At 39.1% G+C, this 17806-nt stretch overlaps 1 protein-coding gene across 2 annotated transcripts; it reads right to left on the minus strand.

Annotated features, from left to right (window-relative positions):
* Positions 1 to 10284: 10284 nt before the first annotated feature.
* On the minus strand, positions 10285 to 17263 carry ndfip1l (Nedd4 family interacting protein 1, like). Of its 2 annotated transcripts, XM_079647869.1 has the most exons (8): positions 17088 to 17263; positions 14994 to 15081; positions 14006 to 14136; positions 13046 to 13096; positions 12506 to 12593; positions 12249 to 12373; positions 11930 to 11996; positions 10285 to 11437 (listed from the first exon to the last, which is right to left on the minus strand). In XM_079647869.1, the coding sequence occupies exons 1-8, from the start codon at positions 17115 to 17117 to the stop codon at positions 11334 to 11336; spliced, it is 684 nt and encodes a 227-aa protein (XP_079503995.1). In that variant the 5' UTR covers positions 17118 to 17263; the 3' UTR covers positions 10285 to 11333. The 2 variants fall into 2 exon arrangements, with proteins under 2 accessions (XP_079503995.1, XP_079503996.1); XM_079647870.1 differs by lacking the exon at positions 13046 to 13096 and having other exon boundaries at positions 17088 to 17259.
* Positions 17264 to 17806: the final 543 nt, after the last annotated feature.

The raw sequence follows: 17806 nt of genomic DNA on the forward strand, positions 1-17806 counted from the left end.
GACTGACTCACACACACCCTGTATCTTATTTCCATGCCTCTTCCAGCCCAGCATGAAAGCACCGGGCCCAGTGCACCCATTAGTCAAGCAGAGGAAGGCATGGAATAATAATGAACGCACCTCACATGCATGAACAAGTATAGCCCCCACCACCACCACCGCCACCGCCGGTGAGTTTCCAAGAGGTATTTCCATCATGTAAAATGTATGTCCCTCTCACTTAAACTGATCTCACCCTCCTGTATCAAGAAGGTAGATTTTCAGTTTTTAGAGCAAGTGGAGCAACTGAAGTGAGAGGAAAACAGGAACATGTATTTTTCTCCCCCAAAGGTTATTAACGTTTTACTTATGTAGCTTCTTTATCAATTTTTGCATCAGGTTATCATTGACATTACAACGTTTAAAATCTGAATGTTGCTGTACTCAATTCCCTTGATGTTTGGCCACACATGTTCAACTGATGGACCCAAGTCCTCTAAAGCAGGGGTTCCCAAAGTGGGGGTCGCTCATTCAGTCTCTGGTTCTGTTATTTTGGGTGTCGCGGGCTGAAAAGTTTGGGAACCCCTGCTCTAAAGTGATGCCCCTTGAATTTTGAGCATTGCTGCATTCACTCACAAACTGTCTCGCCTTGAAGAAGGTCTCTTTCCAAGGCTTGAGCACATTTTTTTATCTGAACGTGAAGATGCTCTTATTCAAGAGCAACTATCCATGACAATACACACAAAAGCTAAAATTCAAAGAGACAAATTTAACCAACAAAACAAAGATTGAAGACAGCAGTTTAGACATGGAATATTTTCATTAGAAATACTTTTGTTTTAACCATCCGAAATATTCAAACCAAAAGATAAGATTATGTTTTTTACGGCTGCACCATCCCATCAACAAATATATTGTGTTATATAAGTGTTTACTAATTTGTGTCCATCCAAACATTGATGGATACTCCAAAATAGAGTTATGAGGGTTTTATCAATCACTTTTTACTAGTTGACCACAATTCAGGGTCAGTTGATAAGGGTTAACAATCTTCCTCATTACCTGCCAAAACAGAGATCTTAGCAGGAGAGAACCGACACATGGATGAGACAAACCGTCAATGCAGAGACGCTGTGGAGCAAATGGAGAGGCAGACAGGGAGATGGAGATAAAGGAGGGAGAGCCCACAGCAGGCCAGAAGTCCTCCAATGCTACTGCAGTGGAGTGACAATGAGAGAGGAGAGAGTATGAGTCATACACAAACCCCTCCCTCTCCCCTTCTCTATCTCTCTCTTCCCTCACCCCCTACCAGGCCCCCCTCCCTTCCTGCCTACAGTGCCCATGTAGCCAGGTTACGTCGATCCTGACTCATTCATTCACAACCGAGACTAGAGCCTACTTTTGTTATACAGATGAAATCATGCTACTTAAGAGACCATTGCAGCTCTCATTATAGTTCTCTGGCATACTTTACCGCTCTGGCTGCCGGAGCCCCATTCATAAAAATGCTCCAGAGTCTAAATATGTGCAGAGAGAGGAAGACACACACACATCCCCAATCCCTTATTAGGTCGTGTTGTATAGCTGAATGGGTTGTTGACCAGTGTGTGTCCCTGCTAGAGTTAGGTGTTTAATCCCTGCAGAGGCCACCCACACTAAGTGTGTGCACCCAAAGTACTGTAACACTTTTGAAAACATGAATGTGCTGCATATCCCCTGTGTCATATGTGGCTTTCGCTTCATGGAAATTCAACACTATTTCTCGCTACCAACATTTTTCTCCTCTTTGTCCTCTCTCAGTGGAGCAGCATCTACCTCCATGTGGTTAGCTCATCTCCTTTTCTTCCTCTCCTTCGCTCTCTGGTTAGCTCATCTCATCTCTAGGCAGTCAGCTTTGCAGGCAGCTAATTATAGGCCACGCTGTGGAGCGCAGGGCCGGATGTGACAGCATGCTGTGTTTGTGTGTGTGTGTGTGCACTGTATGGATGTGTGGTAAGTGCAGACATATACTGTATGTTGCTGCTTGTCTTGAGGAGTGCTTGTGTGTATCTGTGTAGTGTTTGTTAACATCCAGGACCGGTTTTAGTCAGACACCGGACATGTTTCTAGTCCTCACTTCTAAACATTGCAGAATGTATTCCATTACCGAGGGTCCTGATGTTTAACAATACCAAAGTGTGTGTGCATGTGTGTGGACGAGCCACCAGCAGGATATCCAATCCCAGCCCCTCCCACACTGTACTGCAGCTCTGACTCATACAAGGTGGAGGCAGATACAACCAGGGTCTGATGACTGGCAATGAGTGCACACACACACACACACACACACACACACACACACACACACACACACACACACACACACACACACACACACACACACACACACACACACACACACACACACACACACACACACACACAGGTGCACACACTCTATGAATAAACATGCATGAAATATACATTTATACACATACGCATACAACATAAGGCACTATTCATAATTTAGATTGACACAAACAGAGGCTATGTTATATAGTCGTGGTGTAAATTCATTTACTCAAGCACTTCATGTAAGTACAATTTGGAGGTGCCAGTTCTATATATTACAATTGTTATTTCCTTCTACTACGAACATTCAGTCAAACAATGTCCTTTTTAGTCCACTGCATTATTTGACAACTGTAGTTACCTTGAGGATTCAGAGTTAGATTTTTAACTCACAATATGATCAACAAATACATTAACATTTATTATTGGAGGTTATCCTTTGGCAGCCACAGTTTTGAAGGAACAAGGCTAACATTTGGCTTGGAGGTTAGGTGTTTGTGAGGTGGATGAGTGAACAAACTTGGTCACAGCTATTGGGAAATTGTGTTAGTTCAATTATTATATCAAAAAAATGGATGTATCTGATTTTGACTGTGTAACTCGCCTTCAGTGTGATGCATACCAAGATTTGCTGATGAAGAAAAGGACAGACACAGCAGAGGAAACCTGCTTCACATCATGTTCCTCTTCGTCCTGACTGGTCCATTATTTTTGTGTATCAGGGAACCTTTACATGAATTGTTGCTTACTCAGCTCTGGTGCTTGCCTAAGCCATGTGAAACACATAAAAGTCACTGAATAAATGTGAAGATACATATCTGATTATCAAGATAAATACCTGAATGTGCTGCATCGCCTCCTTCTTTCACTTCACCATAAAACACATTTTAGTTGCACAATATTTCCATACTTTCTGGGGGGGAAATTAAACAACACAAATGTGATATTGTTGCATTTAATCCAATAAATACATGATGAGAATGACCTAATTATCACAAGAAATAATTTGAACACTGTGTGACAGCAAATCGTTTTGTATACATTCTTTCATTATTTCTGTAGCACTAAAGGATAATATGACACAAAGAGGAAGTGTCTGCATTAGACGGAGAATGTGCACATGGATTTGTCAATGAATGAAACAAAGTTGAATCCATTCATACGCACATAGACACGTCTGCCTGCACACACTCCCGCATAGTCAGACAGATAATAGCAACAGCTTCACACGTAAAGGATGAGATCAGCAGTCAATGTGTATCCGTCGAGATGCCATGGGAACTCTCTCTCCTCCTCCCTCTCTTTCTTCTTTATCACTCACTCATTCCTCCTCTCCTGTTCTGCCTCTGCCTCTCTGCTTCCTGTGTCATCCCCTCCCCCCGCCGCTTTAAAAGGAGAGAGGCCTGTTCATTCATGCATTCAGCCAGTCAGCTGAGCGAAAAGAGAGGAAGGAGGAAGTGATGGAGGGAGGGAAGGAGGGAGGGAGGGGAGACAGAGATAAAATTAGAGGAGAACAGAGGAAGAGGAGGAAGGTTTCCTCCCTGTGATGAATAGGTCACCTGTATTACATCACTGATGGAGGGATGAAAAAATTAAGAAATTGGAGGAGAAAATAAAGAGGTAGGGGAAAAAAGATTCTCTCTCCTTCTCTTTCTTCCTCCTCATCTTCCTCCCTCTGCCCTTCTTTCTCTCTCTCTCTCCCGCTCTCTTTCTTTCTCTCCCCTCTCCATCACCCCCTCCCCATCCTGACAGTATGAGTCACAGACAGACCAGTTCCCTTGATGCACTGCGGAAACGTAATGTGACGTAGCCTCCACATCTCCCCCTCCCACGCCACACGCGTCCCGTCCCCCCCCCCCCCCCGTCCCGTCCCGTCCCTCCCATTCATCCATCCTCCCGTCATAGCACAGCAAGCCTCCATTCACAAAAAGCCCTGTGAGCTGCGAGAGACAAAGAGACGGCAGGTGGATTCACACCACCGGAACCAACACAAACTGTGTCCCACCAGAATATTATACATTTCAATATATTCTGCAGTACATGACAATTCATTCTAAAACGGTGCTTGTAAATACATGATCAGCACTTATAACATTAAAGCTTGACCAGGAAAACATGAACATCTTGGCAAATCAAATGAGTCTCTTTGGCTACTTGTACCATTGCTTCTGAGTTTAACCATCAGTGCTGTGCAAGGTTTATGGTTGCCATGGTTACAGCATGTGCAGTCAAATATGAGTTAGATTGCCAGGAGCACTGATTTATAACTGTAATTAAAGTGTTGACAGGAAGTATGTTTGAGGTGTCCGAGCATGGGAAAACTCACAATCTAAAACTGCAAATGGAACAAAAATAAATGCAACTACCTGCAACACAATATGCAGAAACAATCCAATACATGTTCTCCAATTCAGTGTGATACATTGTATGTGGCAGTGATTAAAAAGAATAGAATGTACAGGTTATACGATGTGATTAAACACAACACTAAATTAACAATTATATAGTGGATGCATTAGGAGTAGATGTGAGATCATAATCACAGCTTCTAACCAATAGTCTACAGTTTTTCAGGCAGAATTGATGGTGTGAAGTGAAAAAAGCCAGGTCTTTGACATCACTTCAGGATGAAGTCATCGAAAAATGTGACTCTCATCAACTGCTGGCATTCACAGACATTCTGCCGGTTAGTAACACAGACAATGCAACGGGTCTGCATTTTATGACATACAAAAACATCTGCAGCATTTAACCCGTCAGCAGTCTGTGGATGTAAGCAGTAAAATGAGATGCAAGGGTCATTTTTCATGCTATACACTAAATAGTGCCGCACAGCAAGAAAAACATAGGGACATTACATTATTGCTAATGGATGTTTACCAGCAATGAAGAGACTGCAAACCATGTATGTCAACGATGCAATATCTGGATAGATTTACAGTAAATGGTGACAGAAAAATCCCATAGAAAGCATTATTCCATTGTATTGACCTTTGACATGCTGTTTATTTTATTCTTGCATGCAACCTTGCATTGAGTGCAACATAAGAATAAGGTTACATTTCCTGTGTGCTGACACTAGTAAACTACAATTGAGGATAGATCATGTTTTGATAACTGGTGAGATGATGGTTCAGATTTAAGGTTATTTTCTATTTTTGTTCAACGAGGCAGCTTATTTTTTTGTGCAATTCAAAAGTGTATAAAGGCAATGTGAGCTCAGTTTAAGATGTATATATATATATTGGAGCAATTAGCAACTGTGATCAAATGTTTATCAGAGCTTCTCATCGAAAATGATTCCTGTATCCTAACAAACACATAGTGGTAATATTAGGCCTATGTCAAAATAATGTTGCACCTTATGTCTATTTCTAACCACTTTACCTCAACCTCGATGTGAAGGAGAATTCATAATGACTCATTCATTGCTACAATGTCCTGCTCCAAGTGTCAAATTCCGATAACATCAACTTTTTGCAACTTGAGGGCGATTTTATGAATGAATGTCTGACATTCAGCTTTGCCGTGCTGGTTGGCTGAAGAGAGGAGCAAAGAAAATCTAAACGTACAGTATGATTCACCACAACAAATTGTTAGGGAGGGGGTGATGATGTCATTGGTGGTGGTGGGAGAGTCATGTGTGAGTCAGAGAGGAAAAAGATGAGGAGGAGATGGAGGAGGAGGAAGAGGATAAGGAAGAGAGCTGGGTAAAAAAAAAAAAGAAGCATGGTGTGGGGTACCTGCTGTGTGTGACCGATGGTAACAGGCAATGCTGGCCTGTGGATGACTCACCACTGCTTTACCAACCTCCAACACACACACACACACACACACACACACACACACACACACACACACACACACACACACACACACACACACACACACACACACACACACACACACACACACACACACACACACACACACACACACACACACACAAAAGCAAGATACTGTAGAGGGGGGGTCAGAAGGATCCTTCTTAAAAGCTAAATGTATGCTGGGGGGGGGGGGCTTTTGACATCACACACATGTTTAATGATATCAAAGTGGCATTACAAGCATGTAGTCTTCCACACAACATACACACACGTCGCCAGCAAGACGTACACACAAGACACAACCACATGCACATAGACGCACATGCATAATACGCACACACACACACACCACATGAAGTGCAAGGAAGAGGAGGGGAGGGTAAGGATGACTCATACATCAACGATAACACCCCTCCTCCTTTCCCAATCAGACACACACGCACACACGCAAAGACGAAAAAGAAGAAGGACATAATCATTTGGATGCAACCCACATCCTCCCCACATCCTGGGGAACCTCCCATCTGAAACTCGCACTGACAGCAGGAGGCTCCGACTGAGTGCAGTTTGTCTAAGGTGATGGGAATTCTCTGGCAGGATATCCTCACTTAAATAAATATGATAAAGTCAAAATGTGATATGCCGGTATTTCTGTACGTGTCTTTATATTTCAGCCCTTATCTGTTTATATCAATTTTTCGCGGTTAAAATAAATCTGAATACCTTGGTATCATTTATTTGGAGAATAGGAGCTTGGTGGGGACGATGGTCACTAATATATGTGTCTCTGAGTACTTAGAAATTCCCTCCAGTTAACAGAATAGATATTTTTAGAGCGAAATGTTTTTTCTATCTTTGTCTTACCGTGGCGGATAAACATGTTACAAGTGATTTTTCCACAGGCCTTTTACTCGTTCCACCGTCTGCCTTTCTGAGAAAACTCTGACAGCTGTAGCTCCATTTGTACTGAACAGTGCCCTCTGGAAGACCTATTAGCACTACACGCCGGTGCTGTTTCCATAGTGGATGTTCTTTAATGTCGTTGTGTTCCTCCTACACTTATACCAACATGGACTGTGATTTGTTTTTTAGTCTGTATCATCAATTTGCTTTAAATTAATTTAGCTTTTTTTTAAATAAAGTTTACTTGATTTGGACACATTTGATCCAAGGGTTGCACAATGTGTAATGTTCTTAGTATTCATTAATAATTAAAGGCTAGTTGGTGTTTCTAATTTGATGGGTCTCTTATGATGGGGGGTTTACACCACTCTATTGTGGTATCCATCTTCTCACTGAAATCTCAACCGGAAAACAAGTATATTCCCAACCACTTTTACTTTGATCCTAACGAAAAGATTATCACTCAGAGCTATTTTTAGAGGCATTAAAAGTAGGTATTCTTTGTGGAAGACATTTTGACATATCACAGTAAGAGAAATAGATGTTAATAATACAATTAATGATTGCAAAAGTTGTTTAAGATTTATGGCCCTGACATTTTGCATGCTTGGCTCACTGTCATTACTGGGACATTTTAATACAATAGAGCCATCTTTAGTTTTATTGTTAACAGCTGGGCCTTTCATTCAATGGCAAGTCAAAATGTCTGCCGTGAAAAGTCTTATTCTCAAATAGTGAATTTGTTAGTAAATCAATCGGTTTTTTTAATGATGCAGTCGAATTGGGGCCAAATCATTTTTGAACTAGTCTACAGTGCACCATATACCTGTCTGATAAGCCCTTAAAAAACTAAATCTCTGAACAAACTTGAGTCGTATCTCAGGCAAAAGGAAGTCCGAAACATATTGTACTACTTTATCGACTATGGTAAATCCAAAAAGTTTGAACCAAAAGTCTGTTTTACAAAAGCCAGAAAGCCAAAGCACTTCTCTTTGGAAAGATGGCTCACTCCCAGGCTCACTGTAAATCAAAAAGGCTCCTCTTATCTTTTGATAGCTAAAACATGCAAGCAGTGCAGGCACTTGGCTAGCACACATAATTCCCATCAATTACTCAAAGAAATACTTCCGTCTCTGTAAATCGAGGGCAGCTGACAAGACACAGACAGCTCTTGGCACAATGGAGTAATTTTATGAATGACATCTGGATAAGGAGAACACCTGGACTGTGTGACCCTGCTGAAGCAGAGCAGGAATGACTTTACAGAGGGAAGTGGTCTGAGGCTGAATCTGTGGAAGATTTGCATGATAAGGAATTTGATTGTTTGTGTGCCTTGCCAGAATTTACAGCTGAAACACTGTCAGCAATTAAACCCGTCCGCACCTGGCAAAATGAAGTTTGTTTTTCCAAGGTCATCTGGTGACGTGGTGGTTCAGTGGACTGGTGTTGATGGTCTGGAGAATAACCTCTACTCTATTTGTCTCTTACTCTCTCCCACTTTTGTACGGAGCAAAATTGGAAAAATGAACCGAAAAAATACTTGAGTTATTAGTTTCCAAAATCTGAGACGGTTGGAAGTTCACATTTTCAACCTCAGAGCCGCTGAACATCTGTGATTTCTGACCAACAGCTGTTTCTGTTTTTCCCAAAGTGCAAAGCGCAAAAGAAGAAATGACTTCAGGAAATCTGATTTTAAAAAAGGACCAGTGGTGCTGCAACATAGAAGTAAAGGATCTATAGTTTAAATGGAAGAAAATTATTTGTTAAAAAAAATTAAACAGTTGCCTTTCAGTTTGCAGTCAGTTTCCTGTCATCAAATCACACAAACTGCCCTTCTCAAAATGATTGACCCCCTGGCATGAGTTTACAATTAATATCATTTAGAATGGATCAACCCAAGCATGAACATCTGGATCGCTCTGGCTTCTATGTGCTTCTCTTGGGAACGCTCTATTACATGATGTAATATGATAATTTTTTGTGAATTAAGAGTGACATTTCCCCCTCTGTGCCCTGTGAAAGATGACCTGAATGGAGCTAAAGTCATGTAAACTGAGCACCACCAGAGGCCAATATCCAACCAGGATGATGTGACACTATGCGACAGTAAAAGTTTCAGTAAAACCAAAGAGACAGGTTCAGTTGGTGTGACATGTCTTCCAGGTGGAGGGACCTTAACTTCCTGCTCCAACTGCTGACATGTATAATTAGCCACCACCAGTAAATCATCTCACTATGTACACACACACGTCTCCTGTGTGTTAAATTTAGCATGGCTAAAAGTATGTCAGTAAATGAACATCGTGGTCAGCTCAGCTTCCTCTCTGAGGACTGTTGGATGTCCACCTTTCTCTAGCCTCCACATGCTGGCCAAACGTTGGTGTAAAATACAGAACATGGAAGCTTTTTTTTTTATTTAGGTCATGTAAGGTTTACATTTTGTCTAAAAACAGACTAAATGAAAGTGTCTCTTTTTATCTGTTTGTTTTTTTTTATATTAATTTTTTTAATATTATTTATTTGTTTTGTCTTTGTATACATGTATGTATGTATGTAGGTATGTGTATGTATGTGCATGTGTACATGTGTGTGGGTATGTACACACATGTATGTGTATATGTGGGTATACATATGTGAGTATATGGGTACTGTTACTATTCTTTATTCCCTTATCTATACAGTTTCTTTTAATATTATCTTCTACATTACTTTCACCTATACATGTATCTATTTTATTTAGTTAGTTATTTAATTTACCAGCTAGGACCGGGAGGGGGGGAAAGGGAAACAAAAATATATATATATATATATATATTGACTGTATAAATGTAAACTCATTGTGCCTGACTCAATAAAAAAAAATATAAAAAAATAAAAAATGTAGTCTGAAAACAATGAATCATCCACTTAAACGATATATACTTTATGAAATGTCTTGACATCTGTCTGATTTAGCTGTTTCAGTCTTAATGATCCTTCAGCTTTTATTTTCAGATTCTTTTGCTTTAAAAACTTATATATCTAAAATAGACACACCACAGCATGGAAAATTTGAAGGAAATGTTTGTATGTCAATGTTAAACAAAATCAAGCAGTAAGAGAAAAAGCTCCTCTTTTCATTATTATCAAACCTATCTATTTAATTTATCTGATTTCTGAGCTTGCTAAATTGAAATGCCTGTTATATCATGTACTTTTTTTAAACTGGAAGCTACATGTCATTTGATAAAAGCTCAACAAAACATGTCCTTTTACAGTTTATTTCAAAACATTTTCCAAGCAAGATAATTTAAAATTGCTGTAAAAAAAAATAAAGTGTTTCTGCTTCCACTAGAATGAGAGTAAACGGGAACAGAATGACTTTTGATATTTCATTGTAACATCAAAGGAAAAGATCATACATCCCTTCCTCTTCACAGGGGAGGGTTTTTAAATCACATCTGGCAATACGGTAATTATTTCCTCATTGGAAACCATTGGGATGACTAAGATAGGGTGTCGGAATCATTTATTTAACAATTTTATTATGTCTATTTGCACATTTGAATCTCGTAACTAGAAGCTTTTTTAATCAATATCACTCTATATTTTCAGCTTTACATGTCCGCTGACATACATGTTTTATCCATAGGGAAACAACACTCTTGATTAGTAGGTAGTAATTCCTAAATACATGTGGAATAAAGGCTCTAGGCGGGGAAACCTGGCTCCCGTGCTCTTTAATACATTAATAACTTTGTAGCCCAAGAACCCAAACATCTAATGATTTCCCTTTTCAGTCTCGTATTACCTGAATGTTACACTAATTCACAAGGGACAAAAATCATTGGTCAGAAGGATTATATGCACATTAAACTTCAAATATTGTTACACACTGCGTAAATCAAACCATAATACCAAAATGACCCACTGCCCCATGGGCTGAGAAAAAACAAAACATCTTCTGGTAGAAAGATAACACAAACAAGACTGCCCCCTGGAGGTTAAACAGGAGCAAGTGCCCACTGCTGCTACCAACAGGCAGTAAATAAGGCATTCATTTATCAGCACACACTTCATAACTGCAAATAGCACTTGACAGTTCACCACTAACAACTGAAGGATTTTTACTGATTTCTCAGCAGTCACTATTTCACACCAAGAGGAGACAAAAGATGTACTGTCCAAATCATATAATCAGAGGTTTAAAAAAAAAATGTTATTTTCTGCCTTCTTGAATGGAGAAAGCCAGACCGCATGTTTCAAGGAAAAGGAGAAAAACAAATAACGATGGAAATCTGATGGATTGAGGGTTTAGTAAATGAAGAGGACTCGGGTGCGGGGCAGGGTGGAGAAGGTGTCAGCCATCTTGCGGATCCTGGCGTAGTTGATGAATCCTCGAAGGAAGAGCAAAAAGCCTGAAAAGCACAGAGAAAGGGACAGTCAGACACCGTTTGATGTGCTCTACGGAACAACTAGAACTTAACGTAAGCAAAGAAGGGTTCGATACTGCACTTCAGCAAAGATCAGCGTGAAACATTTTGTTTATAAAGTTGCAAATGCATTCTGGATTAATTTTGGAGAAATTCTGCAACTATTGTGCTTTGTTTTAGGAGGAAATTAATTTTGAATAAATTAAACTGATGAAATACAAACAGTTGTCTATATAATAAGGGTGGTAATAAGATAACATACACAAAATTATTCAATCAATTCGTAAGATTACATTTTGATTAATATTTATTACTTTGGTGAAAAACACTTTCTCTCCTATACGGTAAATGACAGTCTTTATCGACACCTCAACACTAATGCAATGGAGCTCCAGAGAACAGAAACGTGTCACAAGCCAAACGTAAGCATTTGATTCTCTTTTTGAATTTTATTAAAATCGGAGTTTTGCTACTTACCCATGACCAGGAACACCCACCACAGCCAATACTGTCCGTCAAAGTAACCAGGGAAGTATGTGGAGAACTAGAAAGCCAACAGGACGATACAAAGTAGTGGTTAGAATAAATACGGCCTTCACTGGTCTCACTCTAATGAGACCTGTATTTTAACAGTGAATGAAGAAAGCAGTGTACTTCCCAAGAGAACTAAGCAGTGTCAAAAAGCGAACCATGACAAAAACAACACAAATATACCAGGCTTCTGAATAATTGATTGTATTTTAAGTCACATTTTCCGTGTTTGTACGTGTGCTGTGTTTGAGTGTCTGTGTTGTACCCGGACAATGAGGATCCATTTAATGAGGGAGAGGCCAAAGCCTGAGATGGCACCGTAGCGTCCCGCTGCTGAAGTGGTCAGACAGAAAGACAGGAAGAAGCCGATCCAGTTGAACAGGAATGCCACTGGACAAAGAATAAAGGGAAAAGAAAGAGTAAGTCATGTCATCCCAATTTTCTTTTTGATCAAAGTAGAAAAACTGTAGATGAATAAGGTTGGGTGAACAAAAGAAAGAGACAAACAGTGGGTCAACTAACTGAAAAAAGTGAGCATGAAGATGCCATCATTTCCTATCCTCAGCTGATCAGCGTCTTCAAAGTCGTCTCTGGCCACAAAGTCTTCATCCTGAGATAGAATAAGCGACATTTTTAGTTTTTAAGATTGATTTAACCAACTCACAATGTTGTATTTAGCATTTTACAAGTACAGTGTACAATGAGATGTAGGTACATTTGAGAAAAACACAGGCAAACTTTGTTCAGCTTTGGTGGAAACCAAGCTTTGTTCACGACAGAGTTTAAATACAACACAAACAACCAACAGAACAATGGAAAACCACAACACAATAAACCTGTTTACCATTTAAACCACTACTATCATTGTCACCTAATTAAAAAGTCAGTTAAATGCAATAGGCTATCAGGAGAAACCAGTAGAGGTTGTTTACCTAACACAGCACCAGGTAGCACTCAAACACACAAAAGGGTGGTGGACTGAACACATAAACACTGTAGGTACAGCTGCTGTTTCCCACACCAAATACACTTCCTCTCATCATACACTCTCCTCCCAGTTACCTCCAGTGAACTGCGAATTACATCATCAAAAGTCTCCGGGCGTTGAAGCTGCTGCTGAGCGCAAGGCAGTGTGTGGCAGAGAAACACAACACCAGCAAATCAAACACAGTGGCCCACATGCAGAACGGTGCAAAGCATCACAATGACCACTAGAGGTCAGATAGGAGCTGTCTTTTTCCACATGATATTTCTAACAGAAACAGTCGTTTTTATAGGAACGTATCATTTCTTATAATTAATTCAGAGTGCCTCGGATACGACTTTGTGAATTAAGCCTACTCACAGCGGGATGGATTACTGGTATTGTTATTAAACAGTTGTGTAGGCATTAAATGCAAGTAATGGCATTCGGTTGCACATCAGGTTTGCTTTGCCCTTTTTAAATAAAAAAGAAAACTAGGCCTACACTTAAACTTGAAAGACACATCTTTTGCATCAGTAAAAAGAACATGGATATCTCTCCAAGCAGTTTTATGTCTCATAGCAAAAAGAATAGTACAGAAAAATAAGTCTTTAAGTCTGAAGCTCCCTGTCTGTTTCTAATGCTGAACCAGTATTTACTCCGATTTTGGAATAACACACTCTGGTACAAAGTGCACAGGTGCAAGTTAAAAGCCTGACAGAGAAGGCTAACACCTCTGAGCACTTGGAAGCCTGGGGTAATTAAGTTAAAAAAAGCTCACCGATTCAAAACGATCCTTTAATATGAGTGATAATAAATGTCCTTATATTCTTTATCAATATCATATTGTTAGAACAGCAACATAATCTTTGCAGTAGTAGGAAAGAAAAAGAGGCAGACTCAGATTTGTTCCGAAATTTGAAGGCAAAAAAAACGTTCCATTGCCGGGTGCTAACCACTTCCATGCAAACAACACAGGAAGTGTTTGAGCACAAGCTAATGTGTGTGAGTGTGCCTGTGAGACCACAGGCTATATGCAAATAAAGTGAGACACTCACTCTTCCGGTTACCAGGGGAACACTGGTCTCAGCCTTGGTTCTTTCTGCTTCATCATAGGAAGGTAGGGTAGTCGCTACGTTGTACGACGGAGGCTTGGGGAAATCCCCATCTTCCTTGTAGTCAAAGAAGGCTGAAGAAGAAACAACACAAACAGAAAAAGGAAGAAGTTTCACTATTACAAAGTTCTATTTTGTATACATTGAGAGCAAACTGGTTATTGCATCAGCAAATTACTGGTCCTGACAAAACTAGAGCCACTATTAAACTTGCATTGTTGTTCTTGTGCTTGCTTACTACACTACAGGCAGGAAGCTCTGAAAGTGGAGACCAGCCTACTAATCCCAACTGCCAGCAAACGGACTTAGATTACAAAAAGGTGCTGCTTACGCAATCAAAACAAAGCTCTCTCGTGTGAAGTTTTGGCCAAGAAGACATCGTCGAGTGGCCTAAAGTGCCCATCTAACTGAAAAAGGTATGGTTAATAAATCACCCTGCTTTCCTTTAAAAACAATGATGAGTCAACCAACTAACCAACTAAAAAGTATTCTGAAAGCAACTTGTATTTATATAATTTGACTAAAATAAAAAAGCTCTTGAACAAGTAAAGGTCCCGAATTTAAAAGGCTACATATTTTATTGGAAATGTGTGTTAAAACAAGATTGAGGGAAACGGATCCAAAATTAAAAGGATATTGGAATTTGGGGACAAACTTAAAAATAGCCAAGACATCCCTCAATAAAGAAATGTAAGTCTAATCTACATGTGTATTTGTTTATATATCCTTTTGAAGCTGTTAAGTTTATACTTCAGTTATGAATTTCATTATTAAATACCCACTTCAATAGTCCACAGTTATTTACAATTGAATATCTCAAGAAATCATATAGAGCCGTGTTAATGTTCAGACTAACAAAAATATGGCTTCCCAATGTGCCACCGATGTAAATGACCTACAAGGGAAACATCTGGACAAGTCAGGGTCTTACCAGCATTGTCCCCGGTGATGCTGCTGTATGGGGGGGGGGCTTCAGCGCCTGCCTGTGGACTCTCCTCTGGGTCCTCCTCATTGGGAAGCTGTGGGAGGGGGAAAAAGCCATCCTGGTTTATTTAGGGCTACAATACATGTGTGTCAGCACTTACTCATCTCAATTAGAATCAGATGTTTTAAGAAGCTTTAAAATGCCTGTGTAGCAATAAGTGATTTTCTCAACACCCTGGCATACTTAAAAGAACCCACAAACCAAACATCTATAAAATAAACAGAGGAGAAGAATCTCATCAAGTCCCACATCAAAAACTGTTTTTAATTACATCTGAACATTTTAAAAGAGGAAATGAACATTTACAAGGATTACAACATGTTTCTCATTTTCTTTCTTTTGTTAAAAGTAGGAAACATGTGACAGCCAAAGCTCAGCCAGCCCTTACCCCTGATTCAGCTTCAAACCAAGCTTATTTGATCATAAACCCTGAGGCCACTCAAGTGGGGCTGCATACCAAAGTAGTAGACTGACACACTGGGTCAGCAGAGGTATCAATTACAGATAACAACACCTTAGGTGTCCTTGTGACGTTTCATTGTTCAGTTCCCATGGTATTTCTTATGATAACTGGAACTCAAATCTTATCATAAATGGGTGTGATTAGATTTAGAAGAGAACGGGGGAATGTGGTATACTGTATCTGTCAACTGATGCAATTACTTTTCTGGCATAAACCAGCAAGTCATGTAATCGTCATTGAGATTACCTGAACAAGCAAGAATATGAAATGTGTTTAATGACTTGCTTAAACATCCATGGGGGGTAATTATGAATCCTTCAAAACATGAATGAAATGTGTATTTGTGTATTAATTGAGCACTTATTACCTCTGGAAAATAATAGCTGTTTATAAACTCAACACACCATCAATCATATAAAGATAAGATAATATAGCTCCTAACACTTTCATCTTTCTCTTTTGTATGATTCAAATAAAATCACTGACAGGCTCAATTCTCGTCACCTACAGGAAATTATATATGTATTTGACATTACAGCAGTGGTGGAAAGTAACAAAGTACATTTACTTAAGTATTGTACTTAAGTACAACATTGAAGTATTTTTTATTTTACTTGAGTATTTACATTTAATGCTACGTTATATTTCTATTCGACTCAACTTATAGGTACATATTGTACTTTTACTACAATATATTAATTTAAAATCTTAGGTAGGTTAGCTTTTAACATAATGTATCTCTTAAAAATAAACTAGTGGACTAACCGTTTAAGATACAAAAACTAATTGAATTATCCAACATATAATACAAACATCCATTGTGTATGTAGAGTAAAGACTAACATGCTTATTAATGCAAAAATGTAAGTAACATATACTGAATATTTTTATAATAAATCACACATGGAGGCCATTTTACTGGAGAATTACTACATTTTGCTGATAATACTTCTGAACTTTACTTGAGTAGGTACTTTTACCTGAAACGGAGTATTTTAACATTAACGTATTGGTACTTTTACTCAAGTAAAGAATACTTCTTCCACCACTGCACAACCGTTTCCAATGCATCTTCACATTAATGGTCACTTCCATCAACCACATATTGAGCAGCAGAAAAGGGAGTCACACCCACTAGGAGGTCATGTGCTTCATCCTAACATTAGCATGTAGGGCCAGGGGGTCGTCGATAAGAGTTGAATGAAGTTACACCTTAAACCAGAATGCTAACTAGCTAGCATCCAGTTAAAAAAACAGATATAAAAGCGCCCCAATAGGCAAACACGTTCACATTCTTGTCGAGAAAAAAACAAGGAAACGTTAGCGTCAAGTTAGTAATGCTAGCTTGGTGTTAACGGCCAGCTACACCCAATACAAATAACAAAATGTACCTTATTAACGCTAATGATATCCCTAAATAGAAAACCCCCACTATCAAGAATGTGACACAACCATAGACTGGACACAACCCACACGCCTGGAAGAGCTAATTTAATCTAACAGTATACAGCTGACGTGAACGTGTCATGTTAAATTATAACGTGTTATCCATTAGCAAGGTTATAGTATCCTCATACCTGCTGATATCTGCCGCTCGGTTCGGCCATTCTGCTTTGAACGGCCGGGAATCAACAACAGAGAAAGACACCCAACGAAAAGGAAATTATATAAGAGTACGAACTGTAAACTCAATGGAAACCTGTTTCTCCCTCGACTGCTTGGTGCTCTCATACGGCTGTCAAGTTACAGTATTTCGTAGGATACACTAGCTGACTTCCGGTTAGACGTTTAAAATAAAATCCCGATGGAGAACTATGAGCAGTATATATATTTATTTGTGTTGTTGTTGTGAAGTATTAGGTTTTTTTCTAATCTATTTCAATGATAATTTTTAATAAAAAACATTTTTAATTTTGTTTTTGTAACAAAGCAACAAATACAATGCTTTTATTTTGAAACTAAAACAGCCGTTTCCTCTAAATTATTGCTATTTTGACGACTGTCTTTGCTGGCATATCGATTGACGTCATAGGCCATAACAAACTCGTTGCCGCCCCCATTAGGAACAAAGTGATATTAATAAAATAATCATAAGAAAAACGTCACTGAAGAATTAGCTGGGAAATGTTCTAATAATGAGAAAAAGTCATGCATAATCAGGGGTGGAGGAAGTCCATTAATTAAATATAGGCCACTGGTATCACCACTGGTGATCAATTTAGCATAAACCAATGTATTTATAATTGTCATGATTAATCTGTTTGTTATAATTGTAATGAATAATCTAAAAGTAAAA

This window comes from Notothenia rossii, assembly GCF_949606895.1.
Source record: "Notothenia rossii genome assembly, chromosome: 9".
Lineage (NCBI taxonomy): Eukaryota > Metazoa > Chordata > Actinopteri > Perciformes > Nototheniidae > Notothenia > Notothenia rossii.

What these genes read in the sequence shown, in the direction of transcription:
- ndfip1l (XM_079647869.1), bottom strand. Translation starts at nt 17,117, where the DNA reads ATGGCCGAACCGAGCGGCAGATATCAGCAG. An exon ending in CTTCATGCTCACTTTTTTCA is followed by an intron (nt 12,374 to 12,505) that starts GTTAGTTGACCC and finishes TTCTTTGTCCAG; the next exon opens with TGGCATTCCTGTTCAACTGG. An exon ending in AATGGATCCTCATTGTCCGG is followed by an intron (nt 11,997 to 12,248) that starts GTACAACACAGA and finishes TTGGCTTTCTAG; the next exon opens with TTCTCCACATACTTCCCTGG.